The 25,769-nt window shown below is 45.0% G+C and overlaps 1 protein-coding gene across 7 annotated transcripts; it reads left to right on the forward strand.

Moving 5' to 3' along the window:
• Positions 1 to 321: 321 nt before the first annotated feature.
• ep300b (EP300 lysine acetyltransferase b) lies at positions 322 to 25,407 on the forward strand. Of its 7 annotated transcripts, none has more exons than XM_088316315.1 (30): positions 322 to 2,199; positions 3,945 to 4,540; positions 5,683 to 5,862; positions 7,181 to 7,490; positions 7,722 to 7,835; positions 8,012 to 8,254; positions 8,549 to 8,648; positions 8,732 to 8,857; positions 9,057 to 9,174; positions 9,271 to 9,448; positions 9,595 to 9,672; positions 10,011 to 10,096; positions 10,300 to 10,452; positions 10,541 to 11,038; positions 11,126 to 11,377; positions 11,512 to 11,692; positions 12,412 to 12,563; positions 14,899 to 15,138; positions 15,237 to 15,325; positions 16,270 to 16,380; positions 16,862 to 16,918; positions 17,207 to 17,284; positions 17,614 to 17,681; positions 17,807 to 17,957; positions 18,302 to 18,562; positions 18,661 to 18,826; positions 19,628 to 19,795; positions 19,879 to 20,040; positions 20,164 to 20,445; positions 20,906 to 25,407. In XM_088316315.1, exons 1-30 carry the CDS (start codon positions 2,106 to 2,108, stop codon positions 24,044 to 24,046), a joined length of 8,433 nt encoding a protein of 2,810 aa, XP_088172441.1. In that variant the 5' UTR covers positions 322 to 2,105; the 3' UTR covers positions 24,047 to 25,407. The 7 variants fall into 7 exon arrangements, with proteins under 7 accessions (XP_088172441.1, XP_088172443.1, XP_088172444.1 ...); XM_088316317.1 differs by having other exon boundaries at positions 16,300 to 16,380; XM_088316318.1 differs by having other exon boundaries at positions 12,412 to 12,530.
• The last annotated feature ends 362 nt before the right edge of the window (positions 25,408 to 25,769 follow it).

Raw genomic sequence — 25,769 nt, forward strand, 5'->3', positions numbered from 1 at the left:
TTTTTTTCAGTTGTGTCAAAGTATCAAATCTGTACTTTTTACTTTTTTACTTTGGGGCTACACTGTCAAAATGATTATGGGGGTCAGGAGAGGTACGTCTGATAATGGTTTCAAACGACAGTTGTGTAGTTGTTTCACATTGTTCCATTTATTAGATTTACTAAACTTCCCTCGTGCCACCGCCGCTTTACGTTTGAGCGTCGACCGTGCGTTTCCGGAGAATCCCGAACACTTCCGAAGACTTCCTCCCACCATCCTCCCCTTCACGCCTAATGTTGCCGTACCTCCATCCCTCCCCCCCGCATCAGAGGAGTAGAAACAACAAGCCGCCATTTTGTTTGTGCGGACTGACCGTCCGAGCGGAGGAGATAACCGAGGGAAGGAGTGACTCTGGCGACCTGTGACAGCCGCTCTGACAACCGCCGGCTGGAAAACAACCTGGCCGAATTCCGTCCGTGTTACAAAGAGAGAAAAAGACGTCACCGGGAAAGAGAAGGCGGCCGTGGCGAGGAAGCGGGAGTCGGTGATATATATATTTATATATGAGAAGGAAATACTCTGACAAAAAATCCTAGGAAGGGGGTGTTTCGCGGAGCGGAGACGCGGAAGAGAGCTACATATCAAAACGTACGGGGGAATTTGCGAAAAAAAAAAAACGGGTGCAGGGAAACATGAAAAATAATGCGTGCGTCGCGGAGGAAGGAAAGAGCCCACATAGACAATTATATAAATAAATTGCTGCCGGGCAGAAGGGAGCGGTGGAAAGAAAGACAGGTTTAAAGAGAGGAGAAATTGTCAGGATCTATGCGAAAGGAGGGTGTTCTCAATCACAAAGAGTCAATGAGGGGTTTTTTTAAGCCTCAAGTATTTTAAGGGGGGTGTCATTATTGCTGTTCCGATGTGAACCTTTTTGCTTCCGAAATAGCCATAATTTCCTCAGCGAGCCAACGTCAATGTTTGGAACAATATTTCCGCAGCTCTCCGCCTGCTTCTGTTTTTTCAATAAAATCTCTTTTCCTTTTCTTGCGGACAGGCAAAGACATCACCGAGAGAAGCGAGGGGCAATGTAGGTTTCTCCGGTGATGCTTTCACGCGTTTTAACGAGAAGTTAAATGAAGGCAAGATGCTCATCTGGGGCACACATAAGTGATCGTCTGCTAAAATCAAACAAGGCTAATCGGATCAATCTGACTGGCCGCTGATTGCCAATTCGCACCTCGGTTGCCCTCCAGAAATGTGCTAGCCACGAATAAAGTCTGCTTCAGAATCGCTTGCACCGTTTGTGATTTTTGACAAGTTTCTTTGGTCTCGTTGCCTCGCCTGCATGCTGCAATAGGCACAATCGCGCCGAGGGGTTGCAACCAGCAGATGTGCAATATGAGTCCGTTCTTGTGGACCTAGTGCCTTGCATGATTCAAACACAAGTGCACAGATCAATCTCACGCATGACCATTTTAGTTTTCTCTGAGCAGACACTATTCTTTTACACGTCGTTGTGCAGCATTATCCAAACTCCCTTTCAAGGGAGCAGCACCTAAATCATTTCGCAACGCACCAGTTGATTGCCTTTTGGGATTTGGAATTCTGCAGCGATGTATGTGCTGCTGAGGGAAATTGGCAACGCAACTGAGGATTCTCCCCGTGTTGCATGATAAACACACCGCCCGCAAAAGTGTTTATCGGGATTCCCGTTGGACTCCTCATCGGAGCATTTCAGGCCCAACTACCGGATTTCTCCGCCGACTATGGCGGATAAGACTGAGCAAGCGACGGAGGACGGATCCCGGGACAATTGCCGTGTCGCAGCCCAGGCTACATGAGGTTGTTAGTGGGCCGCACGTCGACTCCACCTTCCCACCTCCTTCTGTTCAAATCTGCGAAGAAACAAACTCTCCGTCAGGGGAGGGGGGCTGATCTCTGCACACAGGAATAAACCGAGACGGAGAACGGTGGAACACTTCAACATTGCCGTCTTCTCCCCTCCCGTCCCCCAAGCGGTGGGGGGACGATCAGAAGCAATTCGGATTAGAAAGCACAAATAAGGGGAACACGATTGCCCTTTGTGGATCTAAAACTTTTTTTCCCTTTTTGAATTTGTCAAAAATATGGCCGATAATGTCCTGGAGTCCGGCCCGCCTTCAGCCAAGAGGCCAAAACTGTCCTCTCCAGCGCTCTCGGTGTCTGCAAGTGATGGAAACGGTACGTAGAGATTTCGTATCCATTTTGTTTACGATCAGACAAAAACTAGGGAGTGTGCGTTTATTAGTCACTCGCTGTGCAATCTCTGCAGAGTTGCACGAATTGATCGCACCCAACATACATTAATAACTTGTACAGTGTGCGAGTGTGTTTCTTCAAGGTTTTGAGTGAAAGTGTTTTGCTAAGAGCAAACCCAAAGTGCAGCTGACGGCACGATCAACTTTCTCCGAGTGATGTTTTGAAGCGTTAGCATCGATGCGCTAACTAAGCTAGCGACTACAAGATCCACCTCCAAACAATGGGAGAGTCGAGTCACTCCGATCGCCGTCAAAGTTCATGTTCTGCTTTAGAAGTGAACAAAATGGACGGACGTGACCAGGCATACGCAAAATGAAACGATCTCTTAAGCACGTGCAAGAAAACCACCAGTTCATAAAATCGCTTTTAAATGAAAGTGACGCTACAAGAATGGGCTAGCTGACGAGCTTTTTAAGAGAAAAAAACTACTGCAGCCACCGGCTCATCTGCGCTCGTTAGCCGGCTAGCTAAACATCGTTGATTTGCTCAACCGTATAGATCACAGGAAGACGCTTTTCTGTTGCAGCAATCACCGCTGTTAGTACTTGCGAGGGAAGATTTGTGGTTTTAGGTTCAGCGCACTCGACATATAGTTCACTGCCGATACACTCGGGTTTAAGTGAGCAATTGAAAAGCAGCTAAGCATTGTTCGATACTTGATTGAAGTTGTGCAAAGCGCTGAAATCAAACAGAAAACGTCGTCTGTTTTTTTTTAATACGTCACCACGTTCTAAAGGAATTATCGAGCATTTCAAAAATGTCCCTTTTAGCGTCTTAGAAGGCCAAGTGGTTCTCACTTTTGTTTTACCGACAATGCCCTTCTGCTTCTCCCTCCATTGTCTGCCAGCGCAGTGACAATGCTCCGCTGCTTCACAAATAATCGATCTTCACTTTTCTAAGCCATTTGGATTCTTCTCAATTTAATTGTGCATTGAGAGATTTTGATCTAACATTATTCCACTGTTTGATTATAGACGCAAAACTTTACGCCTGTTTTGAGCCATTCCATTACTACAAAAGAACTACGTGTATACTTTTTGGAAGGTTGGACAATGATTTCAGTTGATTTTTACAAATTTATTCTTTAGAAAATAAAGTGGTTTCCAACAAACTTCTTACTTATCTCCCTGTAAATTGCATCACTAAATAACGCATGCTTTAAATTATCAACACTTAAAATTGAACATGGGCAAACATTACATCAATGAGGGGTTTGTGAATGTTTAATATATATTTTTCCTCTCGGTCAGGGGTGTAAACACATTTATTTCATTTTGCATTTCTGAGCTCTTCTTGTATGTTGTTCATTTCTAAGTTACTATTTAAGTGTTTCTTGCATGCTCTTATTTTGTGTAACAGTCGAGCCAATGTATGTGCTTTAAAACATATTTTTCGCATTCATTCAGTCGGTTTGTGAGCTATGATTAATGAAGGAAAATCTAACAATAAACTAATGCTCAGAAAACAATTAGTGAAGAGGCAACTGCAGTCCAGAATTAGAATATAAATGGAAATAAAAACAAACCTGTTTCCAAATATGAATCTGCTCCGTGCCTCATGGAAAATGTCTGTAAGCCTGAGACTTTGAAACTGACAGGTCCTCTCGATCCATTTTATCATTTTTTAAATTTTGCTGGCTGGTAAATTGTGGCTTTTGTTGCTTCTAGATTTTGGTTCACTCTTTGACCTCGAGCATGACCTCCCAGACGAGCTCATCAGCTCCTCAGACCTTGGGCTGACCAATGGAGGGGACATCAACCAACTCCATACTAGTCTTGGAGGGATTGGTTTGGGAGGCCAGGATGCTGCTGCAAAACACAAACAGTTGTCTGAACTTTTGCGTACTGGTGGACCATCACAGCAGGGTGGCCCTACTTCCAACAGTGCTGGACCAGGAGCTTCCATGGGCATACTGGGAGGTGTCAGCATCTCCCCTGGTGCCCCCCAAGGCATGCCCGCCCAGGGCCAGCAGCAGCAAACCGGACTAATGCAGCAGGTTGGGATGGTTGGTGGGGTGTCATCGCTGAATCGGGCAACATCTATGATGGGAGTCCAGAGAGGCAGCAATGGACAGCAACAGCAAGGCCTGATGGCGGGTCACGTGATGAACGGCTCGTCAAGAATGGGTTACCCTGGCAGTGCGAGCATGGGTAACAACAGTAATCTTTTAGCCGAAACACTACAGCAGCAGCAGGGTGGTCAGCAAATAGGGTCCGGTGGTCAGTCAGGGATACGACCACAGCAACCAGGAGCACTGAACAAGGTAAACACTCAAAGAAGCCGAATCATGAATGTCACTCACTCAAATGCCCCAATTTAGTGTTGAAATTCAAATATTGCGACCTGAAAAGCATAACACATCTTTGCATTTCTTTTTATTTAAACTGTTAAATTCTTTTGTATTTTTATCTGTCTAGTAAGGGATTGTTGAGGGGAAAAAATAAAACACAACAACTAAAATAAATGAAATTGGACAACTTTTATTAATTACACAAGAAGTTTATCCAAGATTCAAATTGTTTTGATGTAAAACGTAATTTGTGTTCAGAGGCCTCCTTTTAGTCGATTATCATAATAAGCATGAGGTAAAAAAAAAAAAGTTGGTCAAAGTTGAATTGTTGTTGTGGAGCTAGGCCATTATGGGGGGGAGAAAATAATCACAATTGTTTTTGGTTGATATTGAAATCACGATTAATAAAATAATTGTTTATTTAAAAACATATGTACTCAACTACCAAAACTCAACTACTCACAACTTCCATCATAACCATTCAATTCCTTCAAATTGAGCACGTTAATCTTGAACACGCTATTCTTTTTGTCAAGTACAAAATTCTTTTGTAAATATCATGTGAAATTCAATCCTCTGACAATTTCATTCTACGACAGCCACACATGTGCTTGATTGCATCTTTGCACACATTCCAACTGTGAACAAGCGTTTATTTTACACAAGGCTTGGGACTTTGTGGGCTAACCTGGGACCTCAGAGGTATTATATTTTGTGCCATTATGATGTGGAAATGTATTTTGGCACGACAATAGAAAATTGAAAATGCAACTTCACTCAATTTACAAATACTTCAACTTAAACTTGAAAGACCTACCAGAAAATCAATTGATAATATACTAAAATAATCGCGATTAAAAATAAATACCAACCCTTTTTGCTGTGCATCCGTTGGCAGCGGCAGTGAGGTGACATGGATGCATGGAACACACACTTCAATGGCTTAACAAGAAAAGAAGAAAAAAGTTGCGATTGCGCCCTAATAATATAACTCGTTTCTCACACTGGAAACGATGTGTGTCTTTGAGTATCGTTTCAATGTAATCCTTCACATGCCTTGACTCCATACAATTCCCGCCTTTCCAATATCTTAGTTTTCTCTTCATTTCCCACAGATGAATATGATTGCCAATGCGGGCCCCTATGGTGGTCCCTATGGTCAGTCTGCTGGCCAGGGGCTGCCTGGAGCAGGGCTGAGCCCACAACTCCAGAATAAGCCCGGAATGGCCAACAATATGGCCAGCCAGTTTAACATGGAAAAGAAGGTGCCAACGGGTCAAGGCATGCCTGGAATGGTAAGAATTATATTTTTAAAAATGACACAATTTTACCGCTACAGTCATAACTGCAACCTAACGGCAGCAAGGTTAGGTCGGCCTTGGGTTTGATCACGGCCAGGCTCTGTGGAGTTTGCATATTCTCTCTATGATAGTGTTGTTGTTTTTTTTCCTAGTTACTCCTTCCAAGACATGCATGTTTGATCAAGTTGGCAGGCACTTAAAATTGTCTATAAATGCGAACCTTAATGGTTGTTCGCCTCTATGTGTCATCCACTGTTGTTGTCGCTCCCGCGTGTTACCCCACCTCTCACCCAAAGTCAACCGCGATAAGATGCACACTTCTGAAACGCTCAGTCGATTTGATTAAAGATGAAAAATGTATTATGATCAAGACGGCAAGAAAAAAAAAGGTTGAATTTAATTACTCTGTCAGGATCTGGTGATGGATTATATACATGTCTTCATCCAACGAGGATATGCTTTGATTTAATCATTTGTAGTCGGGTGTGTGTGTGTGGGGGGGTGTGTGCTTTTCATCCGAGTGAAGAATTGACATGACATGCTGTCATTGGAGCTCACCTCCGAATGAAAATACAATCCATGTTTGAGTGTGCATAGTTGTGAGTCGTGGGCTTCTTCCGCCAGGTAGGTAGGTAGAACTCTATTGATCCCTCAGGAAATTCTGTAAGCCAACCGTTCTTAAAAAGATGTCCTGTCTTCCTAAGAATGTTTGAGTTTAAAATCTTTTGGTCCGACATATGATTTGAGTAAATATTGCCTGTGAGCACCATGGTACCTCCAATGAAGGCATGAGTTGGCCACAGGCCTCTTCTGAAAGTATTTCAGCAGAGATGGGACATTGTGATTTCCTATGAATGGTGTAGAAAACCCGCGGGGATTAATCAAACGGTTTCATATTGATATTTAACCCTTTCAAACCTGGTTAAATCATCGATGCTGTAATGACTGTGAGAAATCATTAAGATCAATGTTTTCTCCAAATGAATGTAATTGTAAAATATAATATGACTAAAAGTGAGCAAACGAGCAAATTTGTTATTTTCAAGTGTGTCTTTATGTTTATGGAACTGTTAGAACCATCGTACTTTGTATTTAATGCCACTGCATAAAGTCTTAAAAATCCTGACTGAGTCTTCTACTCCAACGAGAAGACGGCATCAGAGGCCCTGGAGACTGCAGCTTCGATCTCTCCCTTGCCTCACTGCTATGCGGTCAAACCATGTCCACTTGTGTGAAATATCGGGCACTTGTCATATTGCTTTCAAAGAAATGTCAGCAATCTAAAAATCAATGCTCTATCTCTTGTCTCAAGATGCCTCAGCAGCAGCAACCTCCAGGCATTGGCAACGTATCAGTCAGTGGAGCAGCTGCAGCAGCAGTGGGAGCGGCTCAGGTTGGACTGGGTGCTGTAGGGGCAGGTCCCTGCACAGCGCCCCCTACAGCAGACCCGGAGAAGCGCAAGCTTATTCAACAGCAGCTGGTCCTCTTGCTCCATGCGCACAAGTGCCAGCGAAGGGAGCAAGCTAATGGGGAAGTGAGGCAGTGCAACCTGCCTCACTGTCGCACCATGAAGAACGTACTCAACCACATGACTCATTGCCAGGCTGGCAAGACCTGCCAGGGTGAGTTTATTGCAGCTAACCGCTAGTTTTAGGATATTTCTTGTAATGACGGTATCTCCATATTTCCTTACTGGTTGAACAGTCATGTATCTTGTTATATGTCAATGTATCGATACAATGTTCCTCCGCCCTATTCTCATTATCGTTCCTAAATTGTCACTGAGTCATCAGTGTCCTTTTTCTCCTTATCTTTAAATTTGCCTCTTGTTAATTGCCTTTTGTTTGTCCTAGTGGCGCATTGTGCCTCATCAAGACAGATCATCTCTCATTGGAAGAATTGCACACGACATGACTGTCCTGTGTGCCTGCCTTTGAAAAACGCCGGAGACAAGAGGAACCAGCAATGTGAGTGTCGCCATGGATGAATGTGTGTCTGTTTTTTAAACACGAGACTTGGGCGCTTTATGCATTGCATTCTTACACGTGGTCAACCAGAATTCTACACAGGTGCATATTCTTTGTTTTAGCTTGCTCTAATTTCACCAATTTTGTCCTCTTTGTCTATCTTCCCATCACTGCAGCCCTTGTTAGTAGTGCAGGACTTGGTTTGGTGAACTCATTAGGTTCAGGAGTACCGGGTGGCCAGTCCAATACTCCAAACCTGACCCCACCAAATCAGATTGACCCCAGCTCCATAGAAAGAGCCTACGCTGCGCTTGGCCTTACCTACCAGGGCAACCAGATGCAACCACAGCCTCCCCAGGCCAACCAGCCTAACCAGGGGATGCAGGGGCAACCCGGGATGCGAAATCTGAATGTCATGGGTTAGTTTGTTTGTTCTTCGTGAACATTTTGGACTAGGAGAGCTCCAGTCTCCGATGCACATTACGCTATGAGTTGAACAGGACAAAGAGTCAAACACGCAATATAAAATAAAAAATGCTTCTGGCTGCCAAATGTCACTTTGCTGCTCAAACACAGACTCATTCACTCCAGCTCATGTTGTCACAAGGCCACGCCCCTTAAAGGCACACATCTCCTACATAAATACTACACTATGTAGTGTGATTATTAATACAACCGGTTTATTTCATTACTTTCTCTTTGGTTATGTCCAGGAGGAAACTCAATGGGAGTGAATGGCGGAGTGCAGCCCCCAAACCATCAATCGTCCCTGCTACCGGATTCCATGTTACAAAACAGTATAAATGCGCAGAGGTAGGACTAAACTTAACTTTGGTGTCACAATCAGACAGGTCATGCTCAACATCACCAATGTCATCTCCATTCCTTCACCGCAGTTTGATGAATGATGGTGTGGGGAACCTGGGATCCATGCCTACTGCAGCTCCTCCCTCTGCCGCCATGAGGAAGTCTTGGCATGAAGACATCACGCAAGACCTGCGCAACCACCTTGTGCATAAGCTGTGAGTCTGCCGAGCACTTAAATGTCTCTCCTCCTAGTACTTCAATCTGAGCATTTTGTCATGAGCTAGCCGACTTTTCTATTCTTTTAGAAGATCAAAATATTTGATACATTGTCTTGCATTATTTTTATCAGCAAAAACAAATATTTGGGCCTTTTTTTTTTTGTCAATTTCACTTGTCTTTTTTGTTTGCGAGCAGAGTACAGGCCATCTTTCCTACTCCAGACCCAGCTGCTCTGAAGGACCGCAGGATGGAAAATCTGGTGGCATACGCTCGAAAAGTAGAGGGGGACATGTATGAGTCAGCCAACAGCAGGGTAAACAAAAACAACACTTCCCTTTTATGTCCAATCAGAGCATGAATAAAAATTGTCATCATCAATCCTTGTCTTGTAACATTCTTGCTTCTCAAGGCGGAGTACTACCACCTCCTGGCGGAGAAGATCTACAAGATCCAAAAAGAGCTTGAGGAGAAGAGGAGGACACGTCTCCAAAAGCAGGGAATGATGCCGGGGCAACCGGGCTTGGCCTCCTCAGGCTTCCCACCACTCAGCCTGGGTCAGCCCCCCATGCCTCCAGGGCAACCACCAAGTAAGGATACATAACTTTTTTTTTCTTTTCTTCTTAAATGGTCCTTTGTGTACCAGTATCCATATTAAGTAACACAAATCACACTTATACAATGTTCAAATAAGTCAGGAAATTTAAAAATGTGCGACCACTTGCCACCCTGTCAGATGGTCCTCATGCTGATCCGTCCATGATCCGACCCGGAGGACCAAATCAGATGGCGAACAGGATGCAGAACCCAGCAGGTGAGTCTCTTCAACTTCCTGTGAAAACATTTCAAATGCCGCAGGGGGGGGAACACGTATCGACAATGATGGTTAGATGAACAAAAGCGGACGTTGAATTTATGTACTCTGACATGCCAGCTTTTATGCAACACTCGCGGCAGAGATGGAAGCATAAAAGGTTCCTTCACTCTGTTGACAGCAGACTGTCCTGCATTAATGTACTCAGTTCACAATGTTATTTTGACCCCAGTATGTACTAGCTTACAATGCTGTCACCTCTTTGATCTTCTTCCACCCCCATGCCCTCTTTATCTAATTTATTTTTTCATCTCAACTTACTCCTCTATGCCATATAGGAATGAACCAGTTTAGCCAGATGGGGATGCAGTCAATGGGTCAAAGGTCGACACCGCCGCTCACACTCGGTGCTCCCATAAACCAGGTTGGATTCGCTGCATCTAAAATCTCTATCTGTGATGTACATTTTAGTATATGACTACATTGAAAAATACATGAAAAAAAGATGACACTTTTTGAAGCTAAAATATCATCAAGAAAATGTCTGCTCAGACAATAAAAAAAAAAAACACTTTAATGTGATGCAATTTTTATATTTAACCATAGCTGCCATTGTCTTCTTTTTAGATGGGTATGGGATCAGCAAGGATGAGTCAGCCAAATGCCACACAGTTACAGAACCAGTACCTCCCACCAGGCCAGTTTCCTGTGTCCAGTCCTGGTCTTGGTTCTGGTCCTGTTGGTGTGAACCAGCCAGGATCACAGGCTGCTGTGCCACTGGTAAAGATTTAGGGCCAGCGATCAAAGTCCTCATGAAATCATGAAGAGACATTGATGATCCTCTTCTTTATCTTTGTGTCCTCTGCAGCAGAACCAGATGTCAACCCCACCTTCACTACCAGCCGGCAGCCCTTCAGCTCAGTCTGCTACCCCCGCCCCGGGCTCCGCAGCCTCTGGTGGCTCCATGGGGACGGGTGGTGTCTGTGGTACAGGGCCTCTGCCCAACTTGCCTCCATCCTCCACGTCAAACCAGCCGAACACGTTTCCTCACTGCCCACCCATCCGAACAAACTCTCCATCACCAGCACGCAGCTTAACGCCTCAACCTCATCAGACAACTCCCACGTTACCTCGTTCTCAAACGCCGCAGCCGCAGACCCCGAGTACACCCCAGCTGCCTCCTCAGAATCAACAGCAAGCATCTCAGCCGCAGCAACTACCAGGGCCGGTGGGGAGCTCGGAGAAGGCTCATCAGCTTCCACAGCAGACTCTTGGGGGTGCTACTACCTCAGGCCCCCAGGCAGCTCAGGCTTCTTTGGTGCCTATCCAGAATGCACATGTGCCACTACAGCTGCCACCAACCCCAGTGAGTAGAACTTTTTTTTTTTTTTATCTCTAAAGACAAGTTTTGTCATCTGACCCTCTTAATTCTTTAAAAATCTTTTTTTTTTAGCAGCGGTCTCCTAAGCTTCCTGTAACAACGGATGGTCAGGTGTCTTCACCAGCCTCAGTCAGCAGCAGTACTGATCCAAGTTCCCAGCTTGCTCCACAGGAAGGTCCCGCTCCCATCCAAGAGGATAACAAAATGGAAGTAAAAAAACAGGAGGAAGATGAGGATGAAGGAGATGAATCCCAAGGAGATGGCAAGTCTCTGCGGAAGACGGGCAAAGTTGAGCCTGACGATAAAGCGGAGGAGAAGGTTGAGGTAAGACTGTCCTTAGGCCACAGACGGCTTTAACAGAACAAATGTTCCCAGTCGGTTTCGTTTTAGTCAAACGTGGTGTAATGCATTTTTCATTAGGTTCTTACAGAGAAGAATAAATCATTTCGTTATCCCAGATAAAGAAAGAGAATTTATCAGAAGACGGCTGTAAAGCAGAGGCCATGGATACATCTTCATCCTCTGCGTCTTCGTCAGTGGAAACTGGAGAAGACAAGAAGCCGGAGGTGAAGAAGGAGCCCAAAGAGCAAGACGAGGCGTCTGCTGGCTCCCCAGCCGGCACTCAGAGCAAGAAGAAAAGTAAGTCTGCAGTTCTTATTTTTCACTTTACTGACAGCAACCATTAATTACGCAGAATAAAGTAGCTATTGTGGGAGAAATAATTGATTCTTAGATGCATCGTGATGTTGAGCTAGCCACTGTTGGGTCTTGGGAATCCTGTGGGTCTCTGAAATTACTTGCAGTACATTAATAAAAGGCCATATGATTAGAAACAATCCATAATTGCATATGGGAAACACTGTAGCAACACAACAATGAATGAATAATTGGTATGGTGAGTAATTCATTTTGGTAAATTAAAAATGTGGATATTAATTTGATGTCATGTAAATCTCTCGCATGTGTGTGGTTTGCCAACTTCCTCCTCATAGCACTTCTTTGCAAGGCTAATGAATTGCAAGTCATCAATTGTGTTATTTTACTTGAAACCCAAAGCAGCTAAATTAGATAATATACGCTTTTTTGGGGGGGTGTGGTTCTGAGGAACAAACACAATATTAATCAGAATACTGTGTTTAGACTAATGGGAGTGCATAGAACTGTAAATGTTTCACTTCACTTCCCGTTTTAAGTAATACAAAATCACACAATAAATGAAAAATACCATTTTGTAAAAAATGCATCAATTCAATATGCATAAAGCTGCATCAGTAATTCGCCTCGATGAATGACATCTTAACATATCATAGCTGCATGTTCTGGCTGTTAATTTTTCTTTCTTGCCTCCTTTGGTCCAGTCTTTAAGCCAGAGGAGCTACGTCAGGCTCTGATGCCCACCTTGGAGGCTTTGTATCGCCAGGACCCCGAGTCCCTCCCCTTCCGTCAGCCGGTGGACCCCCAGTTACTGGGAATACCCGTACGTATTCGAACTAGTAACAAAACTAACCTGGTAAGGGACTGCACTGGCTGCCATTTTGCTTCAACTCCTCAAAAAAATGTAGTTTTTTTTTTCATATTGTTCATCTTTCAACTTTTCTATCACCCCCCGCCCCCCTCATCTTTGTCTTTGCTGTTGAGTGTTTGAAATGTGTTCTGGGCATAATCTGGCTACGGTGCCTTTATTCTTTTATTACCGTTGCATGTCAAAGGTCAAGAAAATGCGATTTGGATGTGTGTTGCTGTCTCTTCACTCAAACATCTACGTATCTGTAAATCAAAGCAACTACTCTTATGAACATTAAATTGATGAATACAAGGCAGAACTAGATGATGAATACAAGTATCCGTTTTTAGGAACACACATGAATAGATACAATTTAATATTTTCCAAGCATCCACTTGCCTTTCATAAATTGTGCACAGACTGGCAAACTTTCATAACACATAAGTTGATGTGAAAGTATTTGTGTATAGGGAACAGTTTTTTTTAACGTTCATAAGCAAATTGCTTTAGTTTCACAATGATGACTCATTTGCCTTTTTTTTTTTTTCTTCCCATTTGGAAATCATTTTTTTAGCCTTTCGGAAATTATCGTGTGTGTCGGCCATCCTTGTTCTCCATCGCTTGCTTTCTAGTTCAGTTCCTCACCAGTAGCAGTGTGTTAGGAGGCAGTGTGTAGAGGCGGGGCAGTGATTGATCATATTGACTACATTGTGTGTGCCTCTCCTGCCAGACATTGTTCAAAGTGAAATTGATTAATATTCATTAACAGGCACGGCTGGCTGACATTAACAGTTGCTTTTAAACGGCCTCTCTTGTCAGGTTTCTAAAAATACAAAAGTCCCCCCAAAATACATTTGGTATTACGTCATGTGAATTAAATTCTCAAAGTAGAATTAGGAATGCATATCAATTGTTTGTTTGTGTGAGATGTGCCACAAAGCAATATCAGGGTATTTCTCTGAACTGACGTTGCCACGGTAACTCAACGACCCAACTCTTAGAAACCCACGCCCCTTTAAAATCATTTGTCGAATCTCCGACGAGAACCAAAACTTTGTTGCGTGGGTCAGACACACGTTCCTCTATATTTGCCTCACCTCAGCACAGTTGGCTTGACTAATGCCACTTTGATCTCATGCTGCTGCCGCTGTTAATGCCACCCACCGTGTTGCTAAAAACGGGAAGCTTTTTCTGCTTTTTGCCGTTTGCTCGGTTCAGTTCTTAGTTTTGCACCCCGGTAGCCTGCTTGGGCTTTGCACCAGCTCCTTTTTTAATTTTTTTTTTTGTTCGATTCATTTAGAGGATCATAAGGCACGTTTCGTTTTAGTTTGGTGTGAAATCTCAGGATGGTCATAAATATACACTACAACCTTTACAGGGAAACTTCATTTCACCTTCTCTTAAATTTTAAATCAAAATAAATGTTCAATTTATCGCACAGCGTGCCTTACTCACAACAGGTGTTTGATATTTTTGGCCTTTCTGCGACTCTTCCGGTATTTTAGTCGCCATGTTGCTACCTGCTGATGACAATTTGTGATGCTCCTAGCTGAATGGATTCTTATCGCTGAGAAAATCTGGTTCAAAGCCTCCCCGATATTGAGGTAGATGCCGTCTTGGTCTCATGATTTCAAAACATGAACAGCATGATCAAGAAAAATTGTTTAAATACCAAGTCTAATTGAAACAAGAAATGTACTGGTGCATTCGTTCAACACCTGTTGTGAATTTTGCAACTCAGCTCCTTGTTAGAGAACAGCAATTTGAGTAACGAGTACTGAAATATTGTGTGTGACTAAAAAGTTCAGACGTCAAATGAAGTTCACTTGTAAAAATGTGTTCCGTACTTTATTTTAACGTCATCCTAAAATTTCATCCGACATTTCCAACTTTTTGCGAATAGTGCACGTAAAACAAAAAAGTCCTTCTCGGTAGCCAACTTTGATTTAAAAAAAAAAAAAAAAAAAAAAAAAAGACCTATGTGAGCAGTTTCCGACTCACGGCTGTCAGCGTAGGACATCGGGATGTATACGGCTGGGTGCAAAGCGAAGAGCTCGAGGGCCGAAGTTGTCATGTCTCTCTGTTTGCACACAAACCCTCTTTTCTGCAGTGCTCAACAACATTGTCCCCCTGCACCCTCTTCTCTCCCTACTCTGGTCCAACTGCAATGCCTGACGTCGCTGACGATGGCGCGCTTGAACCCCATCTCCCTCATCTTGGCCTCTTGGACATGCTCGCTCTTCTCACCCCCCCCCCTCCCCTCCCCTTTCAACCGCCTCAATTTCAACAACTTTCACCTCGACCTGATTTTTGAATCCGGACGGCGCCTTTTCCGAACCAGGACTACTTTGACATCGTGAAGAACCCCATGGACCTGTCAACCATCAAGCGGAAACTGGACACGGGGCAGTACCAAGAGCCGTGGCAGTATGTGGAGGATATCTGGCTGATGTTCAACAACGCCTGGTTGTACAACCGCAAGACATCCCGCGTGTACAAGTACTGCTCCAAACTGGCTGAGGTGTTTGAGACTGAGATCGATCCTGTCATGCAGGGCCTGGGATATTGCTGTGGAAGGAAGGTAAGGAAACATATTGGAAAAAAATCATTGTTCATTCGATGATAAATATGACCCACCTCAACCCCCATTTTTTTTTTTTTTTGTCTTTCTCGTTTCAGTTTGAATTTTCCCCCCAAACTCTATGCTGCTATGGAAAACAATTATGCACGATACAGCGCGATGCTGCTTATTTTAGCTACCAGAACAGGTAAGGGCTGTCTGCTTCCTTGAGTATAAGCACACATACGAATACTAATTTGGCAGTTATTTTAAAACCCTGATGACATTAGCCACAACAGTCCAACCAGTAAATTTTCATTGATGTGCTACGATCACAAAGGAGTTTTAATTTGGCTTCAAATTTCACCCCGCCACCATCTACATCTCCATAGCTCACCATTTAGATTTTGTTTGTGTTGTCATTCATAAAGTGGGCTTCCTGACCTGTTGGTTACTAATTTGGCTCAGTTGTTGCAGTTCCCTCCGAGGGAGCTTACATGCTCAATACGTGACCACACGAAGGAGTGGGGAGGTTACCTTTGCTCACCATCCGAGAGAGAGTTCCCACTTTATAAATAAACCGAAAGGATGATGGGTCCTTTTGTTGCTCAACCGTAATATTTCTCCTCATCCACCCTCATGTTTTTTGAGACGGAGTCCTGTCTTTCTCCACAGCTCCTAGTGGTCTCACGTTGCTGTAATGTTGTTGTTTACCACTGAACGTCTGATGCTAATCTTTGCTTTGCCTTGGCTCTCTGTCCTCTGTTGGTTGTTGTTCACACCATGTTCCCTCAACCCGCCCAATACCTCCATTGTCCTTGTCTGATCTGTAACGATTTATTTCACGCTTTTTTTAATATTCATTTTGACCTCCCTTCCCCTCCCCTTCTCTCCCTCCCTTTTTTTAACGCTTGTGATGTCTGCATTGGCCTGCTTTGGTGTGACCAATCATCCACTCCGAAATTTACGCTCAAAATCAAAACACCTGCCCGCACCACACTTCTGCATCACGATTGGCTGCTGGCGACGACCTTCCTTGCCCTCTGCCTCCTCCTGTGTGTACGCCCCCTGGCCTGCCCTGCCCTGCCCTGATTGGCGGCTGCTTCTCCGTGCCCTCTCTGTGATTGGCTGTGCTGATGCCAAACGGTGTAGTTCACCAAAATATGGGCTTCTTGCTGACAGGTACCACTTCTGTGAGAAGTGTTTCAACGAAATTCAGGGCGAGAGTGTCTCCCTGGGCGACGACCCCTCCCAGCCTCAGACGTGAGTTTCTCTCCTCAATTTCAAAGTAACTTGGCCAGATGAGCCTCGATCCTCTGCTGGTCTAGTTTAGATGGTCTTGTGAAGAGCTGACTGACCGTGGCGGCATCCGATATTTTAAATTTGAAAAGTGTTCTTTGAGCGACACCCTTCTTTGTTGTTACAATGCAACATTTCCAATGTTAAATCTTCACAATTCCATCTTATTTTTTTTAAAAATGATTTAATGTTCATACTCTTGAAACTTTGTAGTATCTTGTTTGGGATCCTGATAAGTCTTAATATCTTCAGATTGATTTAAATGCCGATATATTTGCCTCCATAGCAGTTCACTTCTGCATACTCTTGATTCTGTCTATATTTGACCTCGCCACACGACACGAACACTATTGTCATGCATTTTGTCACCTTGTTGAATCTTACAAGTGAATTTACAAAGGCACTGGATGATGCTTAATGCTGGGTTTTCTGCTCACTCTGATAGGTCCATCAACAAAGACCAATTCCAGCGAAAGAAGAATGACACGCTTGACCCCGAGTTGTAAGTCCACGCGTAGCGCTTTCAAATTTCCGCTAATGTTTAGCTGCACGAACAATGTCATGATGTTTATAGACCTCAAGATGTATGGTCACCGTTCAAAATGAATCTATAACAGGCTCTTTTTAATTCACAAAAGCGATAATACAACTCACAAGACGGGTAATTTTGTTTGTTGTGTTAGAATTGTTCATACTTCATCCCTTGAGGCAAATTAACAAATTTCCATAGCGCTCCTAACTGATGGTATATTGTCCTCCATCTTTTGTCTGCTTTTTCCTCTTCGCTCAGGCTTGTGGAATGTGGCGACTGCGGTCGTAAAATGCACCAGATCTGTGTCCTGCATCATGAAACCATTTGGCCTTCAGGGTGAGAAAGTATTTTTTATGTGAACAATATAATAACCTTAACTCTTGGATTTTAGATGCATTCTAAGTAGTTCTATTGTACATAAAAACGCATACATTTTTATGAACCAGTCAGCTTTAGAAAGTGTAATGCAAATGTAACTTTTTTTCCTTTTTTTTTTTTTTTAAACTTCCTGAATCCAGCTTTGTGTGCGACAAATAACCCTAAGTCTAATTTTCGACACATTCTAAGTAGTCCCAATGTACTTAAACATATGGACCAGTCGCCTTTCGAAAACGTGTTCTGCAAAATTACCATAATATCCTTTTTTACTTCTTCCCTAAATACAGCTTTGTCTGTGACAACTGTCTCAAGATGGCCAATAAGACACGGAAAGAGAACAAATATGCAGCTAAAAGTGAGTTTGAAGTGATCTATTTTAATCCGACCTGGAATCAGTCCTCAGATCAACATTTGTGTTACTCTATACAGAAATATTTGTTAACTGTGATCTAAATGAAAGTGTTTGCCATTGTTTTCCAGGACTTCCTCAGACCAAGCTGGGGATCTATTTGGAGTCCCGAGTGAATGACTACATCAAACGGCAGAACCACCCTGAGGCTGGCGAGGTCACCATCCGTGTGGTCCACGTCTCCGACAAGGTGGTTGAGGTCAAACCAGGCATGAAGTCCAGGTAGGATTGCACGTTTGCGCTTGTGTTGTGGGAAACCCAGTTTGAGATTGCATGTCATCTCATTTAGGGTTGTGTGAGGGAAAGGGAATGAAAAGTCAGTTTGGATTGAGTGATGCGACATTATTCACATGAGGTCATAATTTCACAGCATGGAAAAGCAATTGAAATGCAAATTGATTTATTTTTTTTTTTGATTCTCTAATGAATTGTTTGAGCATACAGCTAGAACATTGCAATGTGGTTCACTTCGGTTTAATTTGTGGTGACGTTTGTGAGAAAAGAGTTTGTGGGGAAAAATGTACTGGTTTTGCTCACCTTGACCTTTTTATATTTTGATTTACCAGGTTTGTGGACAGTGGGGAGATGTCAGAGTCTTTCCCGTACAGGATGAAAGCCTTATTTGCATTTGAGGACGTCGACGGAGCAGACGTGTGTTTTTTTGGAATGCATGTTCAAGAATACGGCTCCGACTGCCCACCTCCCAACCAGAGACGAGTGTACATCTCTTACCTGGACAGTGTTCACTTCTTTAAACCTCGACACCTCAGGACGGCTGTCTATCATGAGATCTTGCTTGGTTACCTGGAATATGCAAAGAGGCTCGGGTAAGTCAAGAATTAGCAGAGCGCAGCATCACGGATGATTTCATCCATCCAAACCTGGAAGAATTAAACGTGTATATACCCTATATCTCCTGTTCCAGGTTTACAACGGGTCATATTTGGGCATGTCCTCCAAGTGAGGGCGACGATTACATTTTCCATTGCCACCCACCGGACCAGAAAATCCCCAAGCCAAAAAGGCTGCAAGAGTGGTACAAGAGGATGCTGGACAAGGCGGTGTCTGAGCGCATCGTCCATGACTACAAGGTACCTCAGATAAAATTACAGTTCAGCAGGTGAAAAATTATTTTTTTTTTACATAGTTTTGGCCCTCCCACACACGTATGCCAGATTAGCAAAAATATCAAGCAAATTATGCTTGTGTATTTTTCAGTCCTAGGTGAGGCTTACTGTAAGACTGACACACAAAACAAGAGAATTAAGTATTGTGTATGTTAAGTACTGAACACCATGTTTAACCAAAGTTTGTAATTTTAATTAAAATCTGCTATCTTTTGTTGTTGTTATTACTTCTGCTACAAAAATACATGCAAAGCCAAACAAAAAATTGCAAGTGAATACAACATAGAAGGACTGTATTGTGTGTTACTGTGCTGACAGCACATTTTGAGCGCTCTTAAATGATCACAGCGGGCTATCTATGGCCAAAATGAAGCTAGTCAATGTTACATACTAATCACGTTTGTAAGCTAAGAATAAGAAAATCAGCAAAATAAACCACAACAGAACAAATAAAAAAAATTTTAAAAAACGACAAAAACTGAAACTGCTCATTTTCTCTTTAAAAAATATGTAAATTATAGAAAGTAAAGTGATCAATAAAGTGCATGGTTAAATTAAGAGGGAGGGTTTGCTTTCTCAATGCTATCGTAATGTGAAATGTTATAGATGGGCTAATGAGAATTAGCATAGAAGTCATGTAATTGCTAACCTAAATAAAACTCTCAAACTGCAACTTTAACGCACACACAAAGCAGCAACGCATCCAAAAACAATAATCATGAGACTCTCCTCTCTCCAACAAGCTCTCGACTATTTCTTCTTCAGGATATCTTCAAACAAGCGACAGAGGACCGCCTGACCAGTGCGAAGGAGCTCCCGTACTTCGAGGGAGACTTCTGGCCCAATGTCCTCGAGGAGAGTATCAAAGAGCTGGAGCAGGAGGAAGAGGAGAGGAAGAGGGAGGAGAATAGTACCTGCAATGAGAGTACTGATGTAAGCGTGGCTCGCTCGTTACATTCAAAAGTCGTTTATTTATTTGTAAGAACTATCACATTTGAAATTGACTTTCAAATTAGGCCACAAAAGGAGACAGCAAGAATGCCAAAAAGAAGAACAATAAAAAGACGAGCAAGAACAAGAGCAGCATGAGCCGAGCCAACAAGAAGAAGCCAGGAATGCCCAACGTGTCCAATGACCTGTCGCAGAAACTCTACGCCACCATGGAGAAGCATAAGGAGGTTTGCACTTTTCATTTGGTTTTAGGCACGCTTATTTGTTCGCTTATCCAATTAAGGACAGTCAAAATGCACCCACCTTGTACCTTATTTCTCAATTTGAATCTGGTTGTGTGTCATCATTAGGTCTTCTTCGTCATCCGGCTCATCGCGGGCCCAACTGCCAACTCACTGCCCCCCATCACTGACCCCGACCCCCTGATGGCCTGTGACCTGATGGATGGCCGTGACGCCTTCCTAACGCTGGCGAGGGACAAGCATCTTGAGTTCAGTTCTCTCAGGCGATCCATGTGGAGTTCCATGTGTATGTTGGTGGAGCTCCATAATCAGAGCCAGGACCGTTTTGTCTACACTTGCAATGAGTGTAAACACCATGTGGAGACGCGCTTCCACTGCACTGTTTGTGAGGTGAGAATCGGGACGGATAGGATCTTGATTTATTTTATTTTATTTTTTTCCCTCTCTCTTACTTTTCTTGAGCTTGTCTACCAACTTTAACTCTTAGTAGCTTCACACACAGTTTGATATGTTTGCATAGTCAAGTTACATATTTTTTCAGAAACGGTACGACAACGCAAACAAACCTGTAAAAAAAAACAAAAAAAAAAAACAACACGCAGTTCTTCCAACAAATGGATCTTGTTAAAAAAATAAGGTTCAGGATAAGGTTTTGATCAAAAATAATTTCAATCTGGAAAAAAAGTCACTTTATTTCTTTTTTGTTTCTCAATTACTAATTCCAAATCTGAGAGAGAAAAAAAATGAATGATGCGCAGATTCTTAGGAACTCACACCCGAATAAAAATCTTGACTTGACCCCTCTGAAATTCTGATCATCACAATACATCTTTTCCCTTCTCCCTCCAAGGACTATGACTTGTGCATCACCTGCTACAACGCTAAAGGCCACGAGCACAAAATGGACAAGTTGGGACTTGGGCTGGATGACGACAGCAACAACCAGGCAGCAGCGTCTACCCAGAGTCCGGGTGACTCTCGCCGCTTAAGCATCCAGCGTTGCATCCAGTCGCTGGTCCACGCGTGCCAGTGCCGCAATGCCAACTGCTCACTGCCATCATGCCAGAAGATGAAGCGCGTTGTTCAGCACACCAAAAGCTGCAAACGCAAGACCAACGGCGGCTGTCCCATTTGCAAACAGCTCATTGCTCTGTGCTGCTACCATGCCAAACACTGCCAGGAGAACAAATGCCCTGTGCCGTTCTGCCTCAACATAAAGCAAAAGCTCCGGCAACAGCAACTCCAGCACCGGCTCCAACAGGCGCAGATGTTAAGACGGAGGATGGCCAGCATGCAGAGAGTGGGCAAGCCCGCTGGGGGTCAACCAAGCGGGCCCGTCATGGGACTGCCGTCACCAGGCACAAATGGCATCACTGCACCGAGTACACCAACATCTGTCGGAACTCAACCTCCAACTCCTCAGACGCCGACTCAGACCATGCCCGCAGTCCCGCAGCAAGGATTGGGTCCCGGCCCCGTTGGTCAACAAGTTCCTCAACCAGGTGCCATGCCACCGCAGCAGCAACAACTTCATCACCAGTTTCAGCAGATGCCCGGTGGAGGAGGCACTGGAGGCATAATGAGCTCCCCTCAACATCAACACCAGATGGTCCCGCAGGTGCAGCAGCAGCAAAGTGGAGCAGGACCCAACCATCAGCATCTCCACCAGCACCCCACCAACATGCCTGCGTTTGCTAACAGGCCCCCGGGCTCTTCTCCAATCCACCAATCCCAAGGAAAACCGGTTCTCGGATCTGCCACGCCACCTCGCCAACAACCCGGTTGCCCCGTCATGGCCGGGAATGTTGGGGGTCAACCGCCCAACCAGCCCCAAGGACAGCCCACTCTTCCGCAGCAGCAGCAGCAGCAGCCTTCCGGCCCTCCGCCGGCCGCAGTTGAGATTGCGATGAAGATCCAGAGGGTCGCCGACGCTCAGAGGAAGATGGCGCTCCAGAGACAAGTGGCCGCGGGCCTGATGCCTCCCCACCCTCACCATCAACAGGGCCAAGGTCAACAGATGGCCATGGGACACCCGGGGCCCGGAGGGCCGGTGGGACCCCAGGGCATGCCAACACAAAACCAAGCTGCAATGCAGTCAGCTCGAGCCCACATGGAGCAGCAGCAGCAGCAGCAGCAGCAACAGCAGAACACTCCGACTGGGATGATGGCTGGCGCCGGTGGGCCCATGCTGCAACATCAACAGCAACAGCAACAGCAAGGCAACATTCCACAAGGCCAGATCCCATCTCAGGTTCAACTCCAACAGCAGAGGATGGGCGCTGCACTTCAAAACCCACAACAGCAGCAGCAGCAACAGCAGTGGACAGGCCAGGGGATACCACCTCAGCAAAGGCAAGCCATGATGAACCAAATGGGTCATCAGGTTTTGATGGTAGCGCAGCAGCAGCAGCAGCAACAACAGCAAATGCAGCAGCAGCAGCAAGCTCAGAGCCATACTGGCATGATGAATATGCCGCAACAGCAGCAGCAGCAGCCGCAAGGTGCCGCTGGTGCGGTGCTCGCAGGACCTGGGCCCGGAGCTGCCGGGGTCCCAGGAGCTGGCGCGGGTGGCAACATCACACAGGCCGCCCTGCAGGATCTTTTACGCACTCTCCGCTCGCCCAGCTCACCGCTGCAGCAGCAACAAGTCCTCAACATCCTGCGCTCCAACCCTCAGCTCATGGCCGCGTTTATCAAACAGAGGGCCTCCAAGTACAAGGGGGGCCCTGGAGGGCCAGGACCCACTGGGGGGCCAGTCGCTAATGTGATGGCGGGAGGGGGGCAACAGGGGAACATGAATGTGGCCGGAGCAGGACAGTCTGGGATGCATATGGGGAGTCAGGGAGGGGCGAATATCGCCACGATGGCTCAGCTACAGCAGCAGCAGCAGCAGCAGATGCAACAGCAGCAGCAAATTCAACAACAACAGCAGCAGCAACAGCAGAGACCGGTCCTCAGCGGTTTACAGCAGCAGCAAGTTGCAGCTCTCCAGCAGCAACAAGCCGGCGGAAGAGGTCTGCAAGGCCAGGGGCCACAAATGGCCAATCTGAACAATCCCCAATTTCGTGAACTGCTCATGAGAAGACATCTGCAGCAGCAGCAGCAGCAGCAATCGCAACAACATCAGCAACAAATGGCGATCAATCACGGTCAGTTTCAGCAGCCCCAGCCCCCACAGGGCCAGGGTTACATGGGCCAGCCTGGGATGCAGCCACCCCCAGTGGGACAGGGCCCCCCATTAGGCCCTCAGCAACCCGGGGGTCCCACTAGCCAGCAGGGTTCGGGTTACCCCGGCTCGGCTCAGCAACAGGCCTCGGCCGCACTGCAGCAGCGGCTTCAGCACCAACACCATCTCCAGATGCAGCAGCAGAACGCCATGGCGGGCCTGTCTGGGAACGATTCGGGACCCCCGCAGCCACCCCAGGGCCCTCAGACGAATCAAAACGGCCCCCCGCCTTCTCAGGCCCTCCTCCAGCAGGCCCTCCACCAGAGACTGCTGCAACAACAGCAGCAACATCTTGGTACCGGGGGCTCGCCTGCGCAGCACAGCAATCCCATGAGCCCCCAGCAGCCCCCCCAGATGGCCCAGTCCCCTCACCCCCACCTGCAGGGTCAGACGCTACCCACTTCTCTGGCCAACCAGGTGCGCTCCCCCCAGCCCTCACCCAGACCCCAGTCGCAGCCACCACACTCCAGCCCGTCGCCGCGCATGCAACCGCAGCCGTCCCCTCATCACATATCACCGCAGATGCAGACGGGCTCCCCCCACCCGGCCCACCTCAACCAGCACTACCCAGGTATGGTGGTCCCGCAGCAGCAGCAACAGCCTTCGTCCCAGCAGCAGCAACAGAACTCGATGGAACAATTTGGCTCAGAACAGAGTGTCATGTTATCCCAGCTGAGTGGGATGGCGGCTCTCCACGGGCAGGGGGGCAACAGTCAGGACCCACTGGGCCAGAACATCAATCACAACCCTTTAGACATCATGTAGGAATTCGACTTCTACTTCATGTGTCATGTCGAGCTTGGGAAAAGAAAAAAAAAAGCTCTGATCCTTCGCACAAACTGCACTCATCCAGGACAGTGTTATCTATCTTTATTACTTAGCCTTTCTTTTAAGCTTATAATTAAACGTTATTTAAAATGTTTTCAATAAAGATGCATTGAACTGAACTTCCTATGGGAGATGAACAATGAATCAAGCAGTCATTAAATAGAATAAATGAATTGTAAGTTATTGCTGTTTAATATATTTTTTTGCCAATTGTGGACAAAAGGGGGGTTGTGTCGCGCCCCCGCGTCTTGCAGAATACAGCACGTGAAAGGTAATATTTTTAGAGGGTTAAGTGGGAAAATGCCATTTTAAGAAAAGTTTTTTAGTATTCAAGAATTAAAGAGGAAGTGGAATAATGCAAATAACCTTTTTTTTATTTTTATTTTTATTGAATTGTTTCCCGCCACTCAGTCTGTTTTTTTTTTTGTTTGCAGAGTGAAAATGGTATTATTATTATTCATGTCAATCCAAACATGATGCATATCTTCCTTTCAATGTTTGGCTTTGCTTTATTTATTGTCTTCTTTTGGGGTGGGGGTGTTATTTACCTTGAGACTGCGCTACATTTCCTATAGAAATCTATTTTTGTTATTGAATGGGGGTTAGTCAATATTTTTGTTTCACTTTTCATGACTTTAGTTGTGTGTGTGTGTCTGGGCGGGATAAATTCAGATGTCAGTCAGTGTTTTCTTGCAGTTTGTCAAGAGTCTGCTGTGAGTTTGACATGTCGAGAGGACACGTGATGTCCCGGCCAGCCTCTGTAACGGACATCTGCCATGCTGGAAGGGAGCGTTCCCTCGCAAACATGCAGGCCCTCTCCCTCGAATGTGTGTGCACTCCTTCCTTAAAAGACACTCCTGGAGCATGGGAGACTTGGGGAGGGGGACTGCATACCTGTGTGCCTGTAATTTTTCGAGTACATCGGCTGGGATGTGAAACATGAGCATGATGGGCTCCTTGTATTGATTTTTTTGTTTTTTACAATTCTCCAGTTTGGATTCAAAGGAGAATCTCGATCCAAATGAACTGTGTTGCACAGTAATGAGGAGAATGCCGGAGATATGAACAGTCATTCTCCATCTTTCTGCCTCGTCCCAGTTGCTGCTTCCCTTGGACTCCCCCCTCCCCTCCCCGCTCGCCTCTGCCAGGGGGAGAGTTGTTCTCCCCCAAAGTCCATCCTCTATCTTTCTGCTAAAAACTTTGGGAGTTTATTTAATATTTTTTACTGTACAAAGGAAAAACTGTGGACTCAAATACTGTTTGTTTTTTTTTTTATAATAAACTGAAAATGAACATTAGTGATGTGACTGGTTGTGTATGACAAAAAAAGATTTTCTCACACGATATGGGCAAAACAAGGATCTAAAGTAATCCATTTCATGGTATAAAGAAGTTGCTCCTCAGCGGCAACAATTTCATTTCATAAAAATAATGGGGTGCCGATGTAATTACACTGAATTGAATAACAGAATCCAAATATCTGTATCTGGACTGTCGGCACACTTTTAAAACTCATACAGATTGACTCAAGTAAGTCAATATTTTCAATATTTATACCTCAACAAAAAAATGATCCCTTCGACTGGTGGAAGAAGTCTTATCAGTTTGGGATTAGGGTGACATTATCTATAATTATGCCCCCGTCTCCACGCTAAAACAA

This window comes from Idiotropiscis lumnitzeri, chromosome 15 (assembly GCF_059441095.1).
Source record: "Idiotropiscis lumnitzeri isolate Australia: NSW breed Sydney's pygmy pipehorse chromosome 15, RoL_Ilum_1.0, whole genome shotgun sequence".
Lineage (NCBI taxonomy): Eukaryota > Metazoa > Chordata > Actinopteri > Syngnathiformes > Syngnathidae > Idiotropiscis > Idiotropiscis lumnitzeri.